The sequence below is a fragment of the Lepisma saccharinum genome, chromosome 6 (assembly GCF_977018435.1).
Source record: "Lepisma saccharinum chromosome 6, izLepSacc3.1, whole genome shotgun sequence".
Taxonomy (NCBI): Eukaryota; Metazoa; Arthropoda; class Insecta; order Zygentoma; family Lepismatidae; genus Lepisma; species Lepisma saccharinum.
This window is the reverse complement of record NC_139234.1, coordinates 22854695-22882545: the sequence shown is the minus strand read 5'-3', so window position 1 is coordinate 22882545 and position 27851 is coordinate 22854695. Positions and strand designations below refer to the sequence as shown.

General features: G+C 37.6%; 1 protein-coding gene across 1 annotated transcript; it reads left to right on the top strand.

The window, feature by feature from the left end:
* Nucleotides 1-1414: 1414 nt before the first annotated feature.
* Nucleotides 1415-26087, top strand: LOC145989018 (carboxypeptidase B-like). The gene is made up of 11 exons (XM_083124318.1): nt 1415-1463; nt 5714-5844; nt 8874-9086; nt 11384-11468; nt 12458-12605; nt 15728-15885; nt 17704-17794; nt 19206-19351; nt 20571-20627; nt 25227-25311; nt 25804-26087. The coding sequence occupies exons 2-11, from the start codon at nt 5777-5779 to the stop codon at nt 25989-25991; spliced, it is 1239 nt and encodes a 412-aa protein (XP_082980444.1). The 5' UTR covers nt 1415-1463; nt 5714-5776; the 3' UTR covers nt 25992-26087.
* The last annotated feature ends 1764 nt before the right edge of the window (nt 26088-27851 follow it).

Genomic DNA, 27851 nt, shown 5'->3' with positions numbered 1-27851 from the left:
CATGTTTCATCTCCAGTGATGATTCGTTAGCATGTCTGTTAAATAATTGCTGACAGATTCTCACACGATTTCGCTTGTTCTCGTCAGTGAGTTCTTCAGGGACCCGTCTCGCACAGACTTTATGAAAGTTGAGCCTGTTATGGATAATTTCATATGCAGAACCATGACTAACGTGCATATGGTTTTCAACTTCATCAACAGTCTCGTCGGTTATTCAGAACCAGCTCACGGACTTTCTCAATGTTGTCATCAGTAGTGGATGTGGCTGGACGACCTGCTCTTTCCTCGTCCTTCACACTTGTTCGACCGCTTTTGAACTTTTCAATCTACTGCTAAACACTTCGCAGCGGTAAAACATTGTCACTGTATTCAGCTGAAAGTCTTCTATGGATTTCAGCTCCTGGTACACCTTCAGACCACAAAAACTGGATTACAGAACGCTGTTATTCTGTGGTGCACACGGACATTGGCGCAGCCATGTTTACTTGGCAACACTGCAGAGCGAACTGAAGTGATGACGCTGTAACCTGCCACAGGCGAAGACAACGATACTATCTATCGGCTTGCGAGCGTAGAGAGCTGTACAGCCAACCTACGGAAGAAAAGAAAAACATTGCATTGCTTTTTGACTAACCTAATACTATATCGAAAAACATGGCAGTTGGGGGGGGGGGGCGATCGCACCTTTCGCCCTCCCTGTGTATTCGCGCGTGGTAAAGAGGCACTCAGCACACAGGTCAACACACACACACAGTCCTACAGAGCATTATACTGGCCGTAGGTCAAAACACCAGAGCCTCTCTAGCCTGCACAAACATACACCCCGAGAACATATAAATATGTTTATCATACAAATACCATATATTATTTAGTATTGAATATTATATTGACTCCTGTCCTTGAGGCAGCATTATTGAAGCAAAATATTAGTTTCGACTTGATTTTGATATTTGTTATTTAGCGTCGCATTTTTTCCACTTTTTGACTAATCGCGACGATGACACTCAACAAAGAACACCCATTTCGGGACTCGAACACGACACCCCTGGCGCCCTGGAGCATTTTGCTGAGTGGGTCGGCTCTGAGGCACAAAAAAATTGTATTTAGAGGCCATATTAGGAAAGTAATAAATTATGGTCGGCTTGATGTGCAAATGCTTGGAAACCAGAAAGCAGTAACGGTGTATGACAGTTGCCTATTTATGTAGCTATTCATGTGTACTGAGTGTTTCGTAAAGCCGACCTTGAAGTAGGAGCGTCACAGTGACGTCGTAGGTAAGTGACTGACCTCAGAGCTCTTCAGCTCCTCGCGGCTCTCGGCCCAAGAAAAAAAAACAAGGAAATTTTGATACTTAAAACATTAGGTCCGTAAACGTCAGCGCGTGAGCAGTGCAGTCAGTCGTTTGTGGTTTGTGGTTTGTTGGTGGAGTGTGGAAGCATGATACATGCCGGGCCAGAGAAGTTGTGAGTAATAGCCTACTAGTTTTTCCTTTTACTACTGTAGCTCACTTGTTGATTACCATTTATTTGCTTTATTTTACTTCGCTTTTTTATTCCACATTCGGCTAATTTGCGAAGATGGGGATGAGGGATGATATGATGAAATTGATGAATGGACACTCACAAACATCCATGCCCAGGCCTGGATTCGAATCCGGGACGCCCCCTCTACATGTAGAATGGGGGTTTACAGACGAGCTGATATTGCCATTTTCTGTATAATAAATTGCTTCAGAAAACTGATTGTCATTACTTCCTGCCTTCCTGATGGCGTATTAGTAACATCGCCGCCTTGTAATCAAAGGGGTCACGGGTTCGATACTCGGCGGAGGCACATACTGGTTCGGATCTCGCTTTAACGGTAGACCCAGTGCCGATTACCCGATATGTGTCTCTAAAGTGTACTTAAATCATAATAAAATAGTTATCATTATTTCCCGCCGTCACAGGCCCAATTGATTGATTGATTGATTTGGTGTTTTAAGTCTACTTTATGCACAGGAAGGCTAATCGGGACTGGACCTACAGTTTAAAGTGGAATCCGAGCCACTTGTACCTCCACCGGGTATCGAACCCGGGACTCCTTGATTACAAGGCGACGACGCTACCACTGCGCCATCGGGAGGGTCATGGGCCCAAGATAAATGATTAATCGGTTGATAAAGTTGATGTTTTAAGTCCAATTTATGAACAGTAAGGGTAATCGGGACTGGACCTACAGTTTAAAGTGGAATCCGAGCCACTATGTGCCTCCATCGGGTATCGAACACGAGACGGAAGGAAAAATGAGTTTGGCATTTTTCTCTTCTACTACTTTCCCTTGCGTCTACTTCTCTTCCACTTTGTCTTGAGAGCAGAATTCTGACGCATTTGTACGAGATGTGGGTAACCAAGGGATCAGAACGGAGCTGATGTTTCCGAGGAGAAGAGAGTGTGTAAGAATAATCGCTGCTCAACGGCTTCTTTCTGAACCATCTGTGTTTAGACCGTGAATGGCGGACTAAAGTGGTTGATATAAGAATAATAAAAAGCATTATTTGGTGTAAGCCAACCTCTGTTGAAGTATCGAGTTTTTCCATTATAAAACATTCGCATATAAGAACGGATCGTATTGCCTAAGGCTATAGAAAGGGGATGGTAAGAAAGCAAACGCGATAGAAAGCTTTCCCCTAGTTCTGCTAGGAGGTCTCTGTTTGGTTTCGGAATATCATTAATAGGGCTCGGATGTTGAAGACCTTAAATTGCCAGAAAAAGACCTAAAAATATATAAAAAAAAGGACGTATAAATGTGATCCAAATTAATTAATAACTTCAGTTTTAATTACATATTTAATGAATAAAAAAAATACAAAATTCTGGTGGTATGGAACACAAAGTGCGTAAAAACTATATGAATGAAATGCATCTTCTTTCAGACGTTATATATTTTTTAGATTAACATAATTTGAAAAATCATATTTGAAGAATCATATTTGGCCTAACCACACTAGGGTTACAGAAACAGGACTCCGGTAACCTTACCTCAGTTGGCATTGCAGTATATCACAATAGTCATCTCCAGGTTCTTAAATGTATAGGATCGTCGGTTTTCAGAGAGCACGTTGCGAAACATCGAGAAACTTCTCTCCACATAAACGGATGTTAAGGGTGCATTCTTGAAGCAAGTGAGATCTCGTGGTGAAATAAAAAATCCTCTTGAAAAACACTCACATCAAAATTTTCTCCTTTCAATATTTCACTTATCTTGCACATAATTTGATACCCCTGGTTTTTTCAAGCACTAGTTTCATTTTATAAAAAAACGTAGTCAAAAGAAGGTGAAGTTGCAGAAAAAAGCCGTTAAAACCTAAAAAGATGCTAACAAAGTACCAATAAGCCGAAAAATGCAAAAAAGGACAAATAAATCCCACCTTTTTCTGGCCTACAATGACCCAAAATGAACATATATTATGTTGGGCCTCGTCTTTGGACACTAGGAAAGAAAATGATTTTTCCTCAACTTCCGAGCATTAAGTTCAGCGTAGGTCCAGAGATATCATAGTTACACTACTTCTGCGTTAAGTGAAGTGTCAATGGCGGAAGTCATAGTTACGATTTTGCTAAATTAGAGAATTGGTTAATGCCAATCGTAGGTGCGCGGTTGGTGGTAGAAGCTGAAATGTTCAATTGCAGCGACCCTTTTTTTTAAAAAAAGAACTGCCCTGCTTCGCATCGGGAAATATAATATTCATCAATGCACAAATAAGAACATGTGCACATAATTGCATACACATTAATTAAACCCTTATTGTTAATTAAATACAATAAAAAAGAGTAAAGATCAATCCCGATTTTTACAGTTGGGAAAGAGAGATGGGGCTGGGGGTATTTTCTAGGGGTTGCATTTCGTATACTCGTAAAATCCATACAGAAATGCACATTTTGACTAGTAGAGCCCTTATTTATCAAGTTTTCCTTGTTTTCTGCAAGATAATGGCGTAATAGGAACCCAAAACCCAAACGTTCTGGGTTCAAATCTCGGCCTGCGTATGGCGTTCCATTGTATTATTTCTTCATCATCATTCATCATTATCTCCGCGATCAACCTCAACAGATGCAATAGCGCCGCTTGTTGAATGATCTCAATTGTCAGTACACATTAGTCAACGGTATAACTTGCTGGAACACACTACTTCAGGAGTTACACTTTCGAGTACCTGTATACGCACAACACGTAATACAAAGCTCTTTTGTACAGAAAAGCCTAGACTGAAAATTCAATAATAATAACAACAACAACTCTCCTATACAGACCTGCCACCCAATATTATGACCGCCCATTAATGTTGATACAGTTGTTCGTACAAGATAAACTTGTCGACAGAGTCGGAATTGCTAAAGAGCATTTACATAAGGATCAGTAGTTTTGGGACAACGTGATCTTGTCCGATTATACCAAAATAAACCTGCACAGTGTGACCAGAGTGTGGAGGAAGGCAAATACGCAGGACAATGTTGCCAAAACAACTCCTACGGTAAAACATGGCAGAGGATCCATTATGATCTGGGCCTGTATGTCGACTAAAGGAGTTGGCAAAATGCAAGTCATTGGTGGAATCATGGACAAACATGTCTGTAATAATATCGTTAAGATTAACGTGAAAAAAAGTGCCCAGCAAATGGGGTTGCCACGTGTGTTCACGTTCCAGCAGGATAACGACAGCAAACATACTGCTCAACTCAACAGGGACTGCTTGATTTTGAATGTACCAGTTGAAAACACTAGTTCAAAGTTCAGATATGAATCCCATTGAGCATTTATGGACATTTTTGAAGAAACGCGTACATAAACATGAGTGCAAGTCAAAAGAAGATCCGAGCGGGAGGGAAGCAGCCCAGACATCTACAAGACTTTGGTCGCTTCTATCCACAGGAGATACCAAACAGTTATTAAGACTAAGGGTTATGCATCTGGCTATTACATTTTCTTATTTTGTAACATTTTTATATTTGTTTTTCTAATTTCATTGCAACTGTACGAACAGAAATGTGACATCAAAATAGCATGTTTGTGCTAAAATGTATGTTTTCTTTCGTTATTAATAAATTTTATGGGGGGGAACAAACAGTGTAAATAAATCACCAGACGTGTTATAACTACATGTATGGAGAATATCTAATGTACTAAGGCTTATTGTAATTTTTGCTTTCGTTTACTTCTCACACTTCATCTGTACGAACAACATTGTAAGTAACTGTATATTCATCTCAGAGTGTATCTTTCGTTATTCCATCAGAACAAATGCTGCTAAATAATATAAAATCTTTGACTTATTATTTTTATTTTCGTTACTGATAATTTCAGCGTAAAATTGCCATTTTTAATGTATCTGGAAATTTCTCGATATATTTAAAGAAAAGCGACAGTCATTAAAAACATGCAAAAATTAGAACTGTAAAATTATGCATTTCACTATGTCATCTTGTTCCCGAAGCCCCGAATACCTATTTTTTATTTCTTTAATATGTGAACAGAAATCTGAAGCGACCTATACAGTATATTTTATTATTCAAAAGCTTGGACTTTCCTTCATGACTTAAAATATCTGATATCTCTTCTGTCGTCAAAATGCAATGTTTCTAATTAGGCTGTTGTGAAAATGACAAGTCATCTTGGCTGTTCTTTAACGATGTTTCATGTTCTGCAACTTACTAGTTTTTCTTATCTTTGAAAGACCCTTCCGGCCGTATCCAGAACACTGTTGTGAAGAGAAACGCTGACACTTGGGAGGATAAAAATGACGTCCTTGGCATTACTTATTATTGTCATCACTGGAAGTGAAGCTGCATTGAATTCATACAATAAGTGAGTATATAATAAGGTTATTTTTCTGATTTTATGTCGCATTTCTGAAACTTTTAGCTAATTTGAACGATTAGGGTGAATGATGGTTACATGATATTCATGAAGAACCACTTAACCCAGTTGTTCTCTAATTATTTTCTCATTGTACCCTTTATGTCTGACTAAACGTCTAATGCACCTCCACCTTAGATTTTCTCAGAATAGTGCGTTTTGAGGAAATTTTTTGGCTGTCTGATTGGTGTGGCGTTTTTGATATGTTGGAGGGGTGTATCTGCAATAGAACAAAATTGCATTCGGACTGTATGTGGAAAGATGGTAAAAAAAGTAAACATTAGAATCCTATGTTTATTATTTTATTGGGCAATCCTACTTTTACAAGAATAAAAATGTGAAATACATGCATACTAAAAAGTATATAAAACTTGAATTTTCGTATACTATTTTTTCCAGAGTCGTTGAAAAAAGTTAAGAACAAAACTAAGTTTGCGAACAAACTGTCAAGCACAATTTTGGAGTTTTTATTGTAAATCCTCAGAGTTTCTAGTGAGAAGGATGTGCCTGCATAGCCGGACACAGTTTCTTGATGTCTAGCTGTGCACTTGAAACCTTCAAGAGGAGATTCGGCTCCAAATTTAATCTATTATAGACTTCGAACGAGTGTTTTATTTCAAAGCAAATGAAACAAAGATAGGAGTGTAAGTGACAAAATCAGCCTTATTTTCCTGTTGAGTGTTAAAGCTATGAAGTCTGAAACAATGAAGTCTGCTCTACACACCTGCAGCAAAAATGTTGTCTTGTGAGTATTCTCGACATTTCTCTTCAGAGCTGATCGCGTGCCCCCTTCAAGTCCTTCATGTACCCCTGGGGGTACGCGTACCGCAGTTTCAGAACCACTGACTTAACCCACTCGGTCACTGTGGTGGCAGAAGAGAACAATTATGTACTAAAGATAGTAAAATATGTACATATATATCTATAAAGAAATCCAGAAATATATGACTGAAGCCATTCAAAAAGTAAGTAGCATGTGACATAAGAAACATGATATTACAAGCAATTACGTTTTATTTTCTTGACACAAAGAGTTCAAGACAGACGAACCAACAGAAATATATCTCAAGTATAATATTTAACGTAATATTTTCACTTATTCCTGTTCCCTTTCACACAATTAGCGTTACAGTAAGGAGCCAAAACGTGTTTCAAATTTTCTGAAACTTCTGTTATCGCGTAATAGGGCTTTGCGTTGATTAAATTACATTTCCACTTCGCACGAAGTAATGATTTGAACTTGCACAACTATTCCGTTGTGTATTCAATTTCCACTTCTTCAAAAGGGAACGCTTTTTTTGTACCGATTCTTACGTACTTTCCAGAAAGACGACTATTGAGTGAACAAATTAAGTCCGTCTGACCCATACATCCCGTCGTGTATATATGGAAGTATATTTATAGAAATTATTAAAAATGTAATTAAATAAATTGGTCATACGAACAACGTTGCAACCAACAGTTTTGCTGACAGAAACGTTACATTGAAAATAGAAGTATTTTTCGTATTGGGAATATACAAAGTATTCCCTAACATTCGCTACGAGACTAGCGGCAAGCGGCCCGGCGTCAGTGCTTGTCTTTCCCGGTGAACGGGTTCCGTGACAGTCGCTAGAGTCGGCTATTAGAATTACAGTTTTCATATTGTGTACTAACCTTGACTACAGATGGTGTTGAAAATGATATCCCTCTGCTGCAACACATTCCTGGCATCTCCGAAGGAAATTGGCATTTACACTTGCTAGTTCGTCTACTGTAATTCTCCCGATTTCTCGTACAGTACTCTATTTTAACTCACGGATGTTGTGCGGATTGTCGTTGTATACTTTATTTATTAGACTTCCCCATTCTTCTTTCCACTTTTATTGAGAACTGACCCTGTTACTCTAAACGTTTTTTTACGAGGTTTCATATAGTGGTCCTATGTGGAACGGGAACACCAGGAAATTTCGTTGCGAAACGTCGTTGCACTTCTCCACAATTGCTCTTTCCGAAGTATAACTCGACAAGATAAATCCTTTGTTGTAATGTAAACTTTTGTGGTACCATATTAAGCCACAATCTTCAACACACGGACACGACACAACAAAACTTCCGAGGGAGGATTATACTGTCGTCAGTCTGCAACGTCAACAGAAAGGGAAAGAGAGCAAGGGCAGGGAGAGCGAAAAAAAACAGACTGCTAGCGTGCGACTGTCGCGGACCCCGTTCACCGGGAAAGACAAGCCCTGACGCCAGGCCGCTTGCAGCCGAGTCTCGTAGCGAATGTCAGGGCATGCTCTGTAGTAGTGAGACGTTTTGTGAATAGATATAATAGAAGAGATGTCTGCAACGTGGAACTTCCTATTGGAGGAGAATCTCATAGGAGGAAGCAACATAACTGACTGTTTTCCTGTTTCTGTAGCATTTGGATTTTGTTGGTTACAACGTTGTTCGCGGGACCGAATCAAATATTAAAATGTTAAGAATATCTAAATACATGTACTTATGGAATGAACCATGAAAATAATTTCATGTGAACCCTATTTATGAGTAAAATATGTAAATACTCGTACATATATTAATACTATAAAAATGCACATTGTAAGCACTATTTGGCATGAAAACACAAAGCTTCACTGATTTTTTGCGGGCTGATGAGTATCTGGTGCCTGGACTAAAAAGCCAGAGTGGATGTTTGTGTTGTGTCGTCCATGTGTGATTGTGACTATTTCTTCATTCATCTAATATTATCATATCCCCATCGTCCCAATTATCCAAAAGTGACATTAAATAAACCAAATCAAAACAAACACTCAAATCTTTTGATAAATTACTCGAACATTTCAGAAGAATTGCATTTCTATACTGATAATATCGAAATTAATTGAAGTAATTCTTCTCTCAAGGTTCATACGTATCATTTACATATACATTTTTTTCTTTTTATGTGACTGATAATTATTTCTGAGAGTAATAAATTCAAATTTATTTTTCAGGTGCAAGACGTTCCGTGTCAACATTTCGAATATGACTGAACTTGAGGCGTTGGCACAATTCTACGAAAAACCAGGCTTTGATTTTTGGACACGGTCTCCGACCATCCACCATTCCACCGATATTATGGTTTTCAGTGATGAAGTCGAAAATTTCGAGGAATTTTTGAATTCCAATAACTTGTCCTACAGAATCATCATAGACGACGTGGATGAGTAAGTTGGTTTTAAGAGTAAGGAACAAACATTTTTATCTGAAATTTATGATTTTGTAACTTCACTGATATAATGGCTTTTGTATCGAGGTGGCCCAGTCAACCACGAAGTATCAGGATCCTGCTGTAACCCAGTGCTTCATCGAATAGTGGATAGATCTAAAAGATTGAGAAGTTAGTATTCGTTTAGTAACGTTGAAACATCCTAAAAGTCTAACATTTATATAAAGTTTACCATGGACATATTTACAAATGTTATTCCTTGATTCAGTGGCGGCGATTAGAGTTTGAGTCGGTTTGATTTAGTGCCTTTACTGGCCCGACCATATGGTATCATCAAAAGTAAGGTCGTGCTACTACCCCGATGATACCATATGGTTTCATGGTGCTGATTACGAAATGGATGTGCTTTCTGGACCTTCATACTTCATAAGTTTGGGTGAACAAGCCTGGGAAATTCACATTGATGACCCCCCTCCCCTTCCCTCCGCAACATATCCATGCCACATTTCCGAACAGAGTTACACATGGCACCCAGAAACATGAAACGTGTTTCATTCTCTCTGGAAACGTCCATTCTTTGAAGAGAATACTAAGATTTGCGCCTTCTCTCCAAAATAGCGGGGGAAGAGGGGGCAAACTTCAGACTTTTATGTCTTTTTCCATTGAAATTCGGGGGGCACGCCATCCACCAACCCCCCATTGGTTCGGCGATCTGAATTGTACACGGTTACATACTCTGATGTTTTAGCTGCAAAACAGGACTTATCCGAAGTAGATCCCTTCCATAGTGCCCGAGTTATAACAATTTTCTGAGCAATATGCAAATTACCTATTTTTCGTAAGAAACAGAGTTTCACATTTTGGCTTATTATTTAACTTGTATGCCACCCGAAAACATGAAACATGTTTCATTCTCTTTGGAAACGTCCATTCTTTGAAAACAATACTAAAGTTCGCACCCTCTCCCCAAAATAGCGGGAGAATAAGGGGCAAACTCCATATTTTTGTTTTTTTCCATTGAAATTCGGGGGTCGTGCCCCCAAGCCTCCCTTCCTCAGTCAGGCGTTCTGAATTGTACACGGTTGCATGCGCTGATGTTTTAGCTGCAAAACAAAAGTTATCTGAAGTAGATTGCTCCCATAGTGCCAGAGTTATAACAGTTTTCCTCCAAAGAGTGTTCGAATTTAAAATTCCCGCCGAGAAGCCTGGGCCAGAACGGGGTTACTTTCGTAAACCTGTTCGGCCGTCTAAAGGTTAAAGTGGGATCCGAACCACTATGTGCCTCCACCGGGTATCGAACCAGGGACCCCTTGATTACAAGGCGACGACGCTACCACTGCGCCATCAGGGAGGCTCTTCGCGGCGATTAGGGGGGGGAGCAGTTGCCTCCCCCCAGTTTTGGAATCGCCGACACTGTTTTGATTTTATTAAGTTTCCCAACTTTCCAGCCAGAGCCCCTCGATTCCAAAGCTCTTCAGGTGCAACCCATTACGAAATGCACGCACGAAAGAATGCAAGTTAGAACAAACAAACAAATAAATAGGGTCTCGATGTCATTCAAAGGTTGTGAAGACTGACGGAAAAAGGAAGTGCAATAAAATCTCCCGCCAATGCTTCAGCTTCTGGAAGACTCGAGAAAGTAAACTTTCAAACACTGTCAGGAATGTCTACGAGAAATTTTGGACAGTTCGGGACTCTCAATGAAAGACGGATACCAAGCCTTCACTGCAGCGTGTACTGCTTCGCTCTGCCCACTCGTTTCCTCACCCTTCTCTGCCATTATGCGCGACCTGGCTCTAGAGATAGCCGGAACAAAGTATAACGTTTTCAGGGTGCAATAAAAAGGTCATGAATCTAGGACTTCTAAGACTGTATGGAAATCTGTATTTGTGGATGGATCCAGGCTCAAACGTCTTGCACGTAACGTGTAGGGTTAGGTACAGTACATGATTGATTGATTTGTTGTTTTAAGTCCACTTTATGCACAGAAAGGCTAATCGGGACTGGACCTACAGTTAAAAGTGGGATCCAAACCACTATGTGCCTCCACCGGGTATCGAATCCATTTTTGGAATCGATGCTCAGGACCCCTTGATTACAAGGCGACCTATCACTGAGCCATCGGGGAGGCCTAGGGTAATGTACAATTTCAAATTTTCAATACAACGTTTTCATCAGACATTTGATCAAATTTTTAAAATAAGACAGCTTTACACGGCCAGATAAGCACGTAAATTGCCATACAATGTTATCTTGGTCATACTAAACACAATCTTGTATTTTTCCCCCCTTTAGGTTAGTGGAAAGTGAACGACTAATTTTTCCAACAGAATATAACTCGACCTCTATTGGTTTCGACATATACTACAGGTTTGACGAGGTAAGCCAATTGATACATTAATATAAACATCAATACTGCCTTAGTATTGACAAACATTACAGGTTTAAAGGGGTAAGTCAATAGATACATTAATTTATACACAAATACCGGCATAGTTTAAAGGTACATTATTGTTAATTAATCAATATATGAATTGAGGTTTGCAGAAAGGGCAGGAGTAACTTTTTTCTTGCGGAATTGAGCTATCACAGCCTACCTTTAAGTTCACATAAACTCATCGGGACTAGACATAGTTTAAAATCCGATCCGGACCACTGTGAAATGTTCCCAGATGGAAATTAAACTCGAGACACGTTGATTACGAAGCAACAGCGTTTATAATTGATTAATTGTGAGCATTAACTTACTTACTTACTTATAACTTATTTATATATCATCATTATAACCTGGCAGGAATGAAAGACGTCCCAAGCGCAAATTTAATTAAATATTGGGCGAGAAAGTTTGAAAACGCTGGAAGCATTAACTGGCACTGAGGAACTTTAGTTCAAGAATAATTGAATGTGAAAACATGAACGGCCACAATTTGTCCAATACTCTTTTCCACAAATAAAAATTTAATGTTTAAGCTTTCTTTTGGTAATACATTTATCTTTATTCAAAAAAAATTAAGTATTTTTTTTAATAGTTTTAAAAACGAAAATGTTTCTGAGACACCCTTCATTAACATTTCTCTTACTACGCATACTTAACTATCTTTACTTTGTTAAGTTTTGCATAGCTGGAAATAACAATAAGTTTAGATGCACCACGGCGCATATAAATCAAATAGTATTAAACTGGCGATTGCTTCTACTCGCCTTTGCGCTTTGAGCACTTTTAATTTTGTGTTTTCATGTTCAATTCCTGATTGAAGGTTCATTTCAGTAGTTCAGATCAGACATTAAACTATGTTGCAAAATAAATCATGTGTATGTAGGTCTACTTGCTTGTCTTAATATGTCCTAAATTACATGTTATAATTTCAGATCAACGCATATCTAGACCATCTTGCAGCTGAGTATCCAGATTTAGTGAAAGTACAGAGTATTGGAACATCTTTTGAAGGTCGAGACATGAAGCTTTTGACATTATCAACTGGTGACAATGGGAAACCAGCCATATTTATCGACGCTGGTGAGGATGCCTTTTAAGTTTCAAAATGAAAATCAGATTGCAAGGAAAAGTGCAATCATGTGTCTTAAATGTCCTACTATTGAGTGGCAATTTTTTAAATATGTAGCGTAATTTAGAATGGAATTCAAAACTCGTGCACCAGCATACTAATCTTCAACCCAAGTTTATTGTGCGCAATGACGTACTGACGACAAAGTTAATGTGAAACTAGAATGTGAAATTATGAAACGACAGTGTCGCAATGTGCAGATATTAAACAACTTAACATGGACAATCTCTGGGTAAGTGCAACATAGCGCATAGAAAAGCGAAAACGGAAGTCATTAGCGCCATAAAACGGTTGAACGCCTACTTTAAGTTGCAAACGATACGATTAATCCGCGGCCAACATGAAACTCAAAAGTGATTTACTAAATGTCATCAAATACACTGAATTCCTATTGGGTAAATTTCCCATATCCGAAAAACGGCTGAAATTTTCTACTTCATGTAATTTCAATATTCGTACTTACGTATTCTGCATTGAGAAACATTTTTGAAGGTGGCATTTCGCTTATTTCACGGAAATAAGCTCTATTTGCGACATATCGAGTAAGTTTTCTTCGTTGTTTCTTCCCTTCCGTAACACGCGAAATGGCGGTCACAGTTTCACTATCGTAGTCGGCATGCAGTGTTTCCACCCCACTCCACCAAAAAATACCTACGTAGCCCCACAAACCATTGACGCATAGCCCCACGAACCATTCATACATAGCTCCACGAACCATTTCCGGTAAGGATAGGTTAGGTTGGGTCACGTTTAGGTTAGAATAGTTAAATATTGGTTTAGAAAAAAATTCTTAGCCCCACGAACCATTGACACATAGTCCCACGAACCATTGACTCATAGCGCCACAAACCATTTGCGGAAAAGTACCTTCTTCAGTTACAAAAACACGTGTTTGGAAACACTGATCGGGATTGACCGGGATTGCGTCATCACGCACAGGCAACATCCGGCTGGACTGAAATGGATGCAACAGCTTTCGTGCATCGGTCACACATGTATATCGAAAAATAGATGATTTACCGGCAGAATTCAATGAACGATGCGAGAAAACACTTCCCCGAACTTCCACAACTTTAAAGAAACTGCATTCGGTAAGTAATTTCTCCTATAAATTTGAAGAAATCCGTTTTCCGGATATGGGAAATTTACCTTATATTGTAAAATATTGAAACAAAAATGTTCATATTGCCAGAAACTAAATGGGTTTATTGCTTATGAAAAAAATCACCTGACATCAGGAAATGTAGGTACAGTTGTCTGTTTTCCTATCTGCAATCTGAAATCCAGTAGATAGATTGCGTATTCGTTTCGCGTCGTTGGTCATCATAAGAAAAGAATCCATTTACCCAACCTCTATATTTCAAATAACCTTGACTAATCTTATAGTCTACCTGTTTTCGTTGGCTTCGTAGTTTTCCAGTATGTTGTCTGACGTTGAAGGTGGGTGCATACAGGGGAGGCTATCAGAGTCAGCGATAGGTTATGCGTCGACAAGATTACGTCAGCTTGGTTTTAAATGTAACTTTGAAACACACAAGAAAAAGAGAGATATATTTGTTATGCATACACAATTTGTTACAAATGTACGAAACATGATTTTTGCCTTTGGGGAAAGGACAAAGTTTACCAACGCGGACTGCTACATGCGTGCAGCACTCACTGAGGAGTTTAAGGGCGTTCCGGTGGAATTTTGCCGTTCTGTAGTACCAGAAAGTGAAACTAGACTTTCAAGCTTGCATTGACGCGCGGAGAATGTTGATCACCTCAAAAAGAACAGGTATTGACTTTACTGTGTTTCATTACCATTTTTTAGTGTCCATTAACCTATGTCTGTGGAAAAAAATGAAGCTAACAATCGACTTATGCCACACTCGGAATACGGATAATGATGTTGTAATAGTTGCAATCATTATCTCATGTCCACAGGAAGACTTTCCATGTAACCAGAAAGCTATGGAGAAGAGAGTGTGTACAAGGTCAACGAAGGTAGTAGTAAGATGTGTTTTATACAGCGTATATTGATACACGTGTAGGTTGAATTGTATATTTTGCAAATATGCTGTATAAAGAAACTAAACTGCCGGAGTACTAATTGAGGTGAATGTACAGGATTTTCCAATAAGAACGATATAATTTTGAAATGAAATAAAATAAAAACTATTTCAGATACAACCAAACTTTTTATATTATTTTGAAGCATAGTTTATTATATTATGTTTTGAATAACACATCATTTAAGTGTCCACCTCGACTTCGTGCACACGAGTGAATTCGATGAACCCAATTTTCGATGACTTTGTGCAATAACTCGGGCCTAATGTCACGAATGCAGCGTTCGATGTTCAATCTTAATGCATCAAGGGTTAGTGGTCTGTTTACATAGACTATAGATTTCAAATAACCCCACACAAAGCAATCTAAGGGAGTTAAATCACAACTTCTTGGAGGCCAACTAACAGTTGCATTTCTTGAAATTATCCTTTCACCAAACTGTTCTTGCAATACGTCGATAGTAGCAGTAAGACATATGGCACCGTCTTGTTGGAACCACATGTCCTCCAAATCAATTTCATTTAAATTTGGCCACAACAAATCTGTTAACATCAATCGGTACCGCTCACCATACACTGTAACTGAATCTCCTACCTCGTTTTGGAAAAAAAAAAATGGTCCGATGATGCCACCATGCCATAAACCACACCATACAGTGACCTTTTGTGGATGCAAGGGTTTCTCGTGAATCTCTTGTGGATTGTTTTCACACCAAAAATGACAATTTTGTTTGTTAACATATCCACTTAACCAGAAATGAGCTTCATCTGATTGTTAATGTAAAAATTATGATCCGTTTCAAGTTCAATAGAACGTCTATTTTCATAAATAACCAAACGTTCTTGAAGCGTATGATGAATTGTCACAGTATACTAAACACAAATGACAACTAGTGACACTTATAACATTTGAAACATAGTTGCCAGTTCATTTCAAAATCATATTATTCTTATTGGAAAACCCTTTAGATATCACTAGATTCCATCATGCGTAAGTTCATTAATGCAAATTGTGCTTTCAGGAATTCATGCTAGAGAGTGGATATCTATATCGTTCGTGCTGTACGTTATGAACCAATTAGTGGAGCATCACGACAAGAACAGAGCATTGATTGAAAATGTGGACTGGTATTTTCTTCCCGTTATGAATCCTGACGGTTATGAGTATTCTCACACCAACGTAAGTAAAGATGTTGTTAATAATGTATTGTTAACTTTCTGTTTATATTCTTCGCCTAAGAACTAGTTGCTGCTTAATGGTAATTATGGGTCCATCCATATATATATAGGGCAAAAGGCATAAGTGAACAGGCTTCCCACCAAAGAACGGACGGCAGTACTGGCCTGCGTCAGCTAAAACCAACTACGTCGGCGAACTGGCCACCGCCGTTGTTAGATCTTGCTGAATCCCTGCTGAAGATGTGAGTAGCATCTGCAGATTATAACTTATTCCCTGCTAGAGATTCAGAGCTTTCTATCTTCTGAGGCGAAGCAGGCGACGCGACAACAGCACCCACGTGACCCAGCACGGAGAGACTGTCGGTAAGTCCGTACAGTGGTGCTCTTTGCCCCACAGAACCTTAAAGATATTTTCAACACGTCTAACGCCTCATTTCGCATATCGTTAAATAAAGTTCAATATGTAGGGTCCTGACATTTATTTGGTCATATTTTTCTAACGATTCCCGCATTAATTCATGACGTTCTACAGAACTTTACTATACTGTTCTTTCTGTTCAAATATTTATCCATCGGTACGCTTAATACTATGAATAATCCTCTATATTCCCATAAACTCTCCACAAATGACTCCCGCTCCTTCCTTCTTTTCTTTGAAGTTCTGTTTCACAAACTCCTGCTAGGTCCTTCCAAGTGAAATCATGCATAACAGGTAGGGGGGGGGGATGTAACCCACCATCTCAGATTTTCTTCAAATTTGCTACATTTGCTCCTCACATGCAGATGTTCAATATTATTGGACATTTGGAGTAGGAGATATAGGAGTGTAAAGTATGATTTAATATGGGATGACTCTGCTACGTTTTCCATATATTCTCTTTCGATACAACTTTCCTTCGTCGTTTGTCATGGGTAATTCAACTTCCTCCATTCTCTCAGCTATAATTCCATCGAGTTTTCCTGTACATTCGCCTGTCATGTTTTTCTCTCGTGCTCGAAGTTCTCCTTCTCATATAACGTTTTCTTCTATTTCTAATTCAGTCTTGTTTCTCTTCATCTCCTATCTGTCCTCTTGCTTTTATTGTTAATTCATTCGAGTGCTCCTCCATATTTTCCTGCCATACTTTACTCTTTTTCTTGCACTTGGCATCACGACTTATTCCGACTAATGGAACGTCCTCAGATCTTCATTACTATCTCAAATTCAACTACATATTCTCTTCTCTGTTCTCCTAACATGACTCGAAGTCGTGAGTTCATTCTTACAAATTATCTTCCTATGGTTCTTGTCTTTTCTTCTTCCATATGCTTTTTCTTCTTGAATTTTTCAAACTAAAAATTCTTCCTTATTTCTTATATTTCTAAATCTATTAAGTCCACTTCATCATTCTTATATTGGGGGTTCTCTCTTTTGCCTTCATTTATTTTTTCTTCATGAACTTTATGACTAATTTTTCTTTCTCCATCCTCGTATTCTAAATTCCTAAAAGACACACTCCAAACATGCTTGTCGCATTTTTTTAACTTTCTTCTTGGATCTGCTTCCTTCCTTGAGTTCTTATGACCACCATTCATTCTTACTTGTTTCCTAATTCTCCTAATTCACCCTTCAAATTCTCTTGTGCAACCAAATGCGAAATGTGTTTATAACAAAAGGAGATTACAGTCAATTATTATATCTTATGAAAATTTCATTTTTAATATCTATGTATATTGGTTGTATTATTCTGGATACTTAAAGTGTTGCAAAACATTCCATTCGTCACAGTCACGATCATACTAATTTCTTGAGCTCATACCTGAATTTTTTCGCAAACAGGAAAGATTATGGAGGAAAACAAGATCAACAACTGCGTCCACTACTTGCCCAGGGACTGATGGAAATAGGAATTTCGATTTCCATTGGTTAGGTAAGTGTTTTATCTTTTCTCACTCTATCTCTGCCGTCTCTATTTCTCGCACTCACTAATTTCCACCATCCCATTCTTCTTTCCCCTTGCTCACTTTCAACTGTGTCTCGCTTTTACGGAGCTCACATCGCAACGTATCAGTTGCCCACTATACCGTGTTACGTGACTGAAGAGGCCTTGGACATTATTTCTACTTCTCCGAGCACAGTTTTCTCCCTGCAGTGCTGCCAGAACTTCGACTACAAAAGTTCGAACAAACATATTCCATAAACACCCCGCCACCATCTCTCCACCTGTACCACGGATTGCCACACTTTGTATAGGGATGCCAACTGGGCACGCTCACGCAGTGTCAGATATCGGGTCACTATGGGCTGCTCTTGTCACCATGAGGAGAAAACACACATTTGCAATTAATTATACTAATTCAGGGATCACAATACATTTTGTTTCATGTTAAAGCAGTGCTACTTACAAAGTTACAAGTATGTTTCAATAAGGCAATACTTTCCAGTCACCCTGTAGTTAGTATTCCATATAAACTGTAGGTCCAGTCACGATTATCCTATTTAAGAATAAAGTGCACTTCAAACAACCATAATCAGACCTAAAAACTGTCTCATTTGTTTCTATTGTTGAACAGAGATTTTGAAACTATAGTGTTTCGATGCGGTCTACGTTCTTCTTTGTTGAAAGTGGTTATGTATATCTGTCTGTCTGGATTTTGTTTTATTGGACTGATTCAAATCGCTTGCTTGGTTTCAATGTGGCTTATGTACTTTTGTCTGACTTAATTTCCTTAAACTAACTCACTCTCTAACCTTCTTGAACCCGAAGGTTTATGGTTGCAGCAATGCAAGCCTTCCATTTGTCCCTATCCTGAGCGAGAGCTGTACACTCTTTTCCATCCCTACCAATTTCCTTTAGGTCCATCTGAACGTTATCCCTCCATTTTTGTCTTGGCCTTCCTACAGGTCTGCAACAGGTTTCCCAACAAGAATCCCGTAAACTCTTCTTTCCTCTCCCATTCCTGCCGCATGTCCTGCTCACCTAAGTCTTCTTGATTTAATCATTCTAATAACTTCTGACTGAATTTCCTTATTGAACTACAATTGAATCTGCTTTCCTTGTTTTGACATAGACTACTCTTTTTCCATCTGGATTACGTCGCTTGTTTGAGATTGGGGTTTTCAGAATCCACCTTATGCACAGTAAGGCTAATCGGGACTGGACCTACAGTTTAAAGTAGCACCACTATGTACCTTCGCCGGATATCGAACCCGGGATTCTTGGATTACAGGCGACGACTTAGGCACCACGTCACTTCTTCAACCACATATATTTTATTCCTATGTTTTCGTGTGATTCTTTGTAGTTTAGTTCCTGATTTATTTATTCTTTGTCGTTTCAGAGATCGGAGCCAGCAAGGACCCTTGCTCATCCACATTTGCTGGCGCACATGCCTTTTCTGAGCCAGAGACTGCAGCTGTATCGAATTTCATTTTACAGAATAGCGACAAGATCAAATTTTACCTCACCTTCCATAGTTATGGTCAGGTAAGTAATGAATCGTTTGAGGAACAATTTTCAAAAATCAAGCCGAAGATAATGAAACCCAACACACTGACATCTGCTAATATATACCCTACTTGGCACCATGTCCTGTTCAATCCAGAAAAAAAATACTTCCTTAATTTATTAGTGAGCAGTATTATTTTTTAATGTTACAGGTGAAGGTGCATTTTCAGAATTCCATGAACTTTTCAATCGGTTACTTGCAATTCTAAAATGAAAATAAAAAATGTATATTTTTATATAAATGATAAAGAATAAATGAACCAGATTAGATACAATATGTTATACTGAATGCTCTTTTGACTTGATGAGTAGTCAGTAGGTCTACACTTGTTTTACAATACGCTTCAAGGATATACACTAAAAATTCAAAATATACTGTGTTCAATATAAGTAGTGGAAGCTAAACTTTATGCATAATGTAACAGTTTAAAATAATTTTAAAATTACTATTTATTCATGACATAGAGATATGTAAATTTGTAAGTGCATATAAATTTATACATTACGAAGTCTTGTCAGGGGCGTGTAAAATATCGGTTATAGAATAAAATATTTACATTTACTTAAAAAATAGTTTTTCTAATGTAAATATAGAAAGGGTATCATGAAATGTGATATTTATTTCGTTCTTGACAGCATGCTCCATCTGTTGACAATTTACTGCACTAAGAGAGTCTAAAAGCGATCTGAACGTAATTTACTAAAATGAATCGATCGCAAATTTTGCAGGAACTCTTAAATTATAGGACGTCATGTTACGTCAATAGGCATTTCTTTTCTGACAAAGAACACGTCATATGACGTCCTCAGGGCTCTAAGTTCTAACAAAGAAGTGAGAAATGTGTGTAATTGTCTACTTCAAATTAAGGAAATTAACTAAGTATATTATAATGTCAATGGTAGCCTATTGTTAGTAAACAAAGCTTTGTGTCTAAAATAGCTTATTTCTAATTCGACTAACACGGGGGAGAATATATAATCCACTTTGGATACGGATAAGTGCAAGAGAAAGTTACTTATATCTTGATAAAGTGAAAATATGCCAATATGACCGAAAAATGTTAAAATATGCTCTCTTGAGTAGAAAATGGTCAAATGTGCATGCATATACTTAACAAAGCGCTGTGACAATATAATTACTAAATTTACACTTCGCAAATTATGATCAACTCACTGTGCAACTTTTTTTTCCCCACAGTATTTCCTATACCCATGGGGTTATACCACTAATCAGCCTACTGACTGGAAAGACTTGGTAAGTTAAAGTTTTGCACTAATCTGTTTTACTAAGTGAGACTAACACACGTGCAAAATGTGTGAACAGTACGTAGTCTGTATGCGAGTAGGAGTGGCTTTAATTTTTGGGGAGTAGCCTCCAGAAAAATCAAGAAACTAGAAAAATCCTTAAGGTTTTTCTTCCTTCAAAACTGTTTAATTTTAGGCTGGATAAAAATGTCCTCTGTTTTCAATGTTTACATAGTTCGACAACCTTCGTGCATAATATATTATTCTTCTCTAAAATAAATAAATAAATGAATAAATAATCATAGTAGCTGTATCTACATTACGGTAGATACAGTTGCAGACATTGCTGATGTGCTGCGACTTATTTCAGCCAATGCCGATTGGGGGTAAAGGTAACGTACATAGATACTGGCTACTCATTGGATAGTTCAAGGTCACATAGTTCCATTTTCATGTCGTGTTCCCCTGGACCAGAAGTGTTGGGCAAAATACACAGATGTTTTATCAAATCGGCACAAGATGCTGCTAAGAGTTTCATTTTTGAAAACGAATAGACTGGGAGGATTGCAAGTTCAATCTTTCGAGTTGTTAGTAAATAATTATAGAAAAAATCAAAGCAAAAGGATGAATACATCTACAACAGTAAAGATGTGGGCCAGCACTGCTGGCCTTGCTGTTTTGAAAGCACGCGCATGAGTAGAGACAACCTTAAAATAACAGTTTGATTCTCTTGTGGAAGAGCTGGGAAATAAGTAATGAGCCTGTTGGACGATAATTCAGAATATTGTAAAATTCAGCTTACTTACCATTACCAATTGGCTCTACAGCTCTGGGTGAGCTTTGGCCTCCTGCACTATCAGCCTCCAAGCATTTCGGTCCAATATCTTCTCCCTCCATCCATGGACTCCCATTCTTTGTAGATCTTCTACGACACTATCCCACCATCTTAGTTTGGGTCTGCCTCTTCTTCTTGTGGAGTACATTCTCTCATACATGATTCTTCGCGGCATTCTATCCTTATTCATACGTTCTATATGACCCATCCAACTAATTCTTCTGGCTTTAATAAATCTTACTATATCCTTTTGATTTAAGATGGAATTTATCTCTTCATTGTTTCGGCTTCTCCTGAAATCTCCATCCTTGATTGGTCCATATATTTTTCTGATTATTCTTCTTTCAGTTTTCCTTAATTGCTGTTCGTCTTCTACACTCATTGTCCATACCTCAGCACTGTAAGTTATTACCGGTCTAATAAGTGTTTTGTAAATCAATAGTTTGGTATATCTGCTAATTAACTTGCTTTTTAGTAATTGTATGTTGACATAATATGCTTTGTTCCATGCATTTATTCTTTCTCTAATTGCATCGTGCATGTTATTTTGGTCATTTATCGTCATTCCAAGATACTTGAAGTTTGTTACCGCTTCAAATTTCTTGTCATCTATTGTAAATTGATGGTAACGTTTTCCATCTTGCTTTGGAGTCAGCAGTAGGAATTTGGTTTTATTCATGTTTGTCTGTAACCTAATTTTATTTGCTTCTTCTTCTAATATCCTGTACGTTCTCTTTAATTCTTCTTCTGTTCTGGATATTATAACTACGTCATCGGCATATGCGTTAATTTGGCTGAGTTTCGTAAATATTGTTCCTCTTTTGTCTATTTTGCTTATTATTGCATGTAGTGCTATGTTAAATAAGCATGCAGATAGTCCATCTCCTTGTTTTACACTTGTGTTATATTCTGTTAGTTCACCCATATCGCTCCATATTTTGACTTTAAAATATGTGCGTTGCAGTGTCATGTTTTGTTAATCTGATCAATTTATTAGGTATTTGTAATTCTGTCATAATTTGTATTAATTTGTGTCTTTTTATACTATCAAAAGCACTACGAAAGTCTATGAATAACGTGTAGAGATTTATATTATGTTCATAATGTTTTTCCATTATTTGTCTTATTATAAATAATTCATCTATTGTGCTTCTTCCTTGTCTAAAGCCTGCTTGGTATTCTCCTATTATGTTTTCTGTTATTGCTGTTAATCTTGTATGTATGATGCTGGTCAATATTTTGTAAGTTGTATTAAGTAACATGATGCCTCTATAATTACTACATTCTGTTTTGTCACCTTTCTTGTGTATTGGGCACAATATTCCGTTATTCCATGCTTCTGGTATGTGTTCTTCTTGCCAGATTTGTTTTATCATTTTGTATATTTCTTCTATCATATTTGGTCCAGAAGATTTTAATATTTCTGCTGTTATTTCATCTTCTCCTGGTGATTTATTGTTTTTTAGATTTTTTATTATCTTCTCAACTTCTTCTCTTGTTGGTGTTCCTTCTGTGTTTTGTTCATCGTTATTTTCTATTTGTTCTTCTCTATATGTTTCATTGTATAATTGTTCTTGGAAGTGTTCTGTCCATCTTTCTAGTACACTTTCTTCGTCTCCTACTATCTCCCCATCTTTCCTTTTACATCCTATCTCTTTGGGTTGATATCTTTTATTTATTCTCTTTATTGCTGCATAGTACTTTCTAATCTCTGACTGTTGACTAAGTTGCTCTATTTCTTGGATATTCTTTCTTATCCATTCTTTTTTCTTTTTCTTACATAAATTATTTGCCTGTTGCCTTAGTTCTTTGTATTTATTACAACTGCTTCTTGTTTCTCTTTGCAGCATCTTCATTCTTGCAACATTTTTTTGGTTGATTATTTTCTGACATTCTCCATCAAACCACTCTTTCTTCCTTGATGTTTTCTCTTTGCCTATTACTTCTTCTGCAGCTTGTGTTAACACTTTTTAATTCTTTTCCACTTCCCTTCTATTGTTTCTTCTTGAGTATTTTGTTGTAACTTATTTTTAATTGCTGTTTGATAATTTACCTTGTTTTCTTGGTTGTCAAGTTTTGTATAATTCCATTTTGTTCTTCGTATGTTCTGTTTGATTGGATTATTGCTTAATCTTGCTCTTAGTTTAATTTTTACCAGAAAATGATCTGAATCACAGTTTGGTCCTCTTTGGCTTATTACATCTATAATTGTTGAGGAGTGTCTCTTATCTATTACTACATGATCTATTTGATTTACTGTTTCATCGTCTGGTGATTTCCATGTGCCCAAATGTATCTTCTTATGTGGGAAGAAGGTGCTTTTAATTACCAGCCTATTTCTTATTGCGAATTGTGTTAGAAGTAGGCCATTTTCATTACTGTTTTTGTGTAGGGAATGATTACCAATTATGTCTGTGTCACTATTTCTCACTCCTATTTTTGCGTTGTAATCACCTGCAATTATTATGATGTCATATCTTGCTATTTTTTCTATTGTTCTTTCTAGTTGATCATAGAATTGTTCTTTTTCTAGATCTTCTTTTTCATTGGTTGGAGCATGTACCGACAGTACACTAATATTTTGGAATTTACCCATAATTCTTATTTTGCATATCCTCTCATTGATTAGTTCGAATGATAGAACTCTTTCTCTTATGTTTTTTGTTATTATAAACCCTGTTCCATATTGTCCTGTTTTCTCTTTTGTTCCACTATAGTATACGCTGTAATCTTTTCTGTCTATTTTACCATGCCCTTGCCATCTGATCTCTTGTAGTGCTACAATATCAATTTTGCGTTGTGTGATTACATTGGCTATTTCTTGCATTTTACCTGGTATTAACATTGTTCGGACGTTCCATGTTGCTATGGACCAATCATGTACCTTGTTCTTGCCTAGTTCGTCATCTGTGTTTCCCATCCTTATCCGAGGCTGATGTGCAGGTTTCTTAACAAGTTGCTTTTTAACGAGGTGAGGTTGTCAGCCTAACGCTCAACCATTTTAACCCTTGGAGGGGTTTTTCTGTTGGGGTTTACTCCCGTAGATGGTCGCCTACCAGGGCTATGGGGCCATCTCCCCATGTCATTTGATTCGGGTTTCCGTCCCTTAGACCAGTTGCTTTCACTACAGCTCTTGAGCCTGGTCCGCCCTTCTTTTGCTAGTTTTGGTTCGCCCCGGTTTCCCGGTACCCTTCATATCTGGAGGGCGTTCCCATATCCGCCACCTAGGGAGGCGCCCGATGGGGGACTAGCAACCCCGCACGGGTGTAAAATTCAGCTATACTTCGAAATTTGTAAAACAAGTATTTTGACACTAAATATAACAATATTTTAAAATTCCGTTGACCTCCAAAATCTATGATTTGATAATAAACACGATATACTTTCATCGATTTTGCACCCGAACATGTTTAACTATAGAAACTACTTTACCACTTTGAGAATAGTGAATGAAACTACACGGGAATTAGAATGGGAAACCTAATTATTCTATCTGGAACCAAAGAATAACAAAAAACAGAGAAAAACTCTGTTTCTCAATACTGTTGAGAGGGTACGTGGAATAAGATGGATTAATAAAGACTATTGGACATTTTTGTATAACGATTAAGCTATTTTTCTCGCGTTCTTCGTCAATATTTATGCTCAATTCACATTTTATTCCAGATAAGATAAATAGTTAATCGGTCAGAAGCCAACGTGTAAGAATCTTTTTTAAAATGCAGATTAGGTCAAATTAATGCTAACCTACTGTGCTTCACCTACCTTTTGCAGCATGATCTAGCCATCGCAGCCACAGATGCAATACAAGCTGTTGCAGGCACCAGATACACTGTTGGATCTTCAAGCATTGCCCTCTGTAAGTAAAATAGAAATAAACATTATTATTTACAATGTCGAAACAAAGGCGAAATACAAGCTATAAGTGGTATTGCCTAATGCAAAGATAAACAAGACAAATTGTCATTTTCCATGGGCTGGAATTGTAAAGGTGGCTATTACATAGTTACGTAATTACTATTTTTAGCCTTTGTTTTAAAATTATTCGACAAAAATGGAATTTTGATACTTAGCTGAGTAGTACATTACATATTAATTAAATTAAGGTAGTTAATGAAGTTCTGACAAATACTACTAAAGCCACGTCTGTGGTCAAGCACGTTAAGTGGTCAATTTATAATTCTTGTTCGAGTCCTGGCCTCTGACTGTCCCTTTTTGTATTTTATTTCATCATTCTGACCATCGTGTTTATCCAAATGGGGCAGAAAAGGGATGTTAAAATTAAGAAAAATTCAAAATCTATAATATGCGAGAAAACATAGTGATGTTATAATATTTCTCCATACTCCAGATCCAGCGGCTGGTGGAAGCGATGATTGGTCAAAAGCAGTAGCAGGTATCAAGTATTCCTACACCATCGAGCTTCCTGGAGGAGGGAGACTGGGGTTCGATCCCCCAACCAGTAGTATTCAAAGTATTGTAGAAGAAACCTTTGAAGGGATCAGAGTAATTGCCGTGTTTGCAGCTAATAGTAACTAATGACGGCCTTAACCTGTACATAGGAGTGTAATAAATAAGCACATTAAGGAAGAGCTTGCTTTATTAAGGAATCCATTGGAGATCTAGACTACATAATGTGGCAAGAAAATCCGTTTAATTTTCTTTAGCTTTCGAATAATCGCAACGATGAGGATGAATGCTTATTAGAGTTGATGAGTTGAATCTTTGTGGGGTGACTTTGCCTACTCTGTACAGGCACCTACCTACCTTACCTCCTACTCACCATTTGGTTGGTCGGCAGTTGCTAAGGCAGCTTGTAGCTCCTCCTCATTGCCGAGCTTTGTCAGAGTTCACAGCTCGTCAACTTTAGATGACATGGCTAAAGAGACAAGACGAACCTCCCAATGGATTAAACTGGCCACTGGGCCTCGATAGTTTGCAAGGCTGCAGGTGGAAGAAAGGTCGCCATTTGAGTGTCAACAGAGCTAGATCACTTTTAGACCTGTTGATGGACATACAAAACTTCAAATTATCGTTTCGAAAGCAACATACAAGTATAACTTGCCTAACGAATAGCAGAATTACCCGGACAATCGGATGACGCATAAATAAATACCTAATACACAGGTTTATGAATACTGGAAAAATTCACTAAATGAAATTGTTCACGAGGATTTCTTTTACAATAAATACGATCATGCAATAATTGTGTTCAAATTTATTACACCTCTGAAGAACAAAAATCATGTATATTTAAAAACAAACAGCTTACACTACCTGCAGATTGACATAGTAATTGACTATAACATTTCTCAAAAGATTCCCATCACATACTATATTACATCTGTTTTGTTGTAAGAATGAGTACATCTTATGCTACTTATAGTTATACTGAAGTTTGCGTGACTACTTCAAATACACTTTTCTCTATATTGAATTACATTCATTCTGTTACTTTCTTTATATCCGACCAAAACATTCTGAACAATTACTGCAACTGTTTCACGTAAATACAAAACATACTTATGGTAGTAATAGCTAAAAGCTAAAAAATAACTTCTGTGCGATTGTGGCTCCACCAATCGGCATTATAGATAAACTACAGCAGTTGTGAATACATTGATAAATCTACCAACTTAAAATAATCTAGTACATTTAGTTCAAAAATGAACTGAACTTAGAAGTAATTGTAAAGAAATTTCTTTAAACGGTATCTTATAGCCAGATGTCTTGAGCAAACAGTGGCGACAAGTCTACCACTCTACACTCTGTCCCGATAATCTCTGGAGCCAGCGAACGAGAAACACGTCCTTGAGGAAGTAGAACTCGAGAGGGATCGACCAATTAGCGCATGAGAGGAGATGTGAGTGTATGGAGGGGAGATCGCGGCTGCACTGCTTTGCTCCGCGTACTCGTTTCTCTCCTTCGAGTAACGGACTTAAAAATACACCTTTGTTGGTATCCAAAGATATTTTAATTTACGTAATTTTCCTACCTTTTGTGACACAGTTTAAGCATTAAGTATGATAAGATTACGTACGCCATGTGCATTTGCTCATTATAGAGTCAAATACACGATTTACGACAGAAGAGTTAATTATATTTATTAATCAAGTATGCAAAGGCGAAAATGAAATATTTAATATATTTTGGCAAAATTTCCAAATTTAATCTTAATACGAGAACTGAAGATGTTATCCGATTTTGATTTGCAATTTCACCTACGTCACTGCTTGGATAATACAACTTGCCCGCGCTTTCTTGATGAAGTTAACTTGAGTTTTCTTCGGATCACCCAACTCCCCGTAGTCGCATTAAACCAGAGAAGATGAAAAGTGATGTAAAATATTCAAAATAAATCTGTAAACACGACAAAATGAAAGTTGAAAATGTGACCGA

Coding starts and splice junctions, on each gene's coding strand:
- LOC145989018 (XM_083124318.1), top strand. CDS start 5,777: ATGACGTCCTTGGCATTACTTATTATTGTCATCACTGGAAGTGAAGCT. Junction 9,087..11,383: donor ATCATAGACGACGTGGATGA/GTAAGTTGGTTT, acceptor TCCCCCCTTTAG/GTTAGTGGAAAGTGAACGAC. Junction 25,312..25,803: donor ATCTTCAAGCATTGCCCTCT/GTAAGTAAAATA, acceptor TCCATACTCCAG/ATCCAGCGGCTGGTGGAAGC.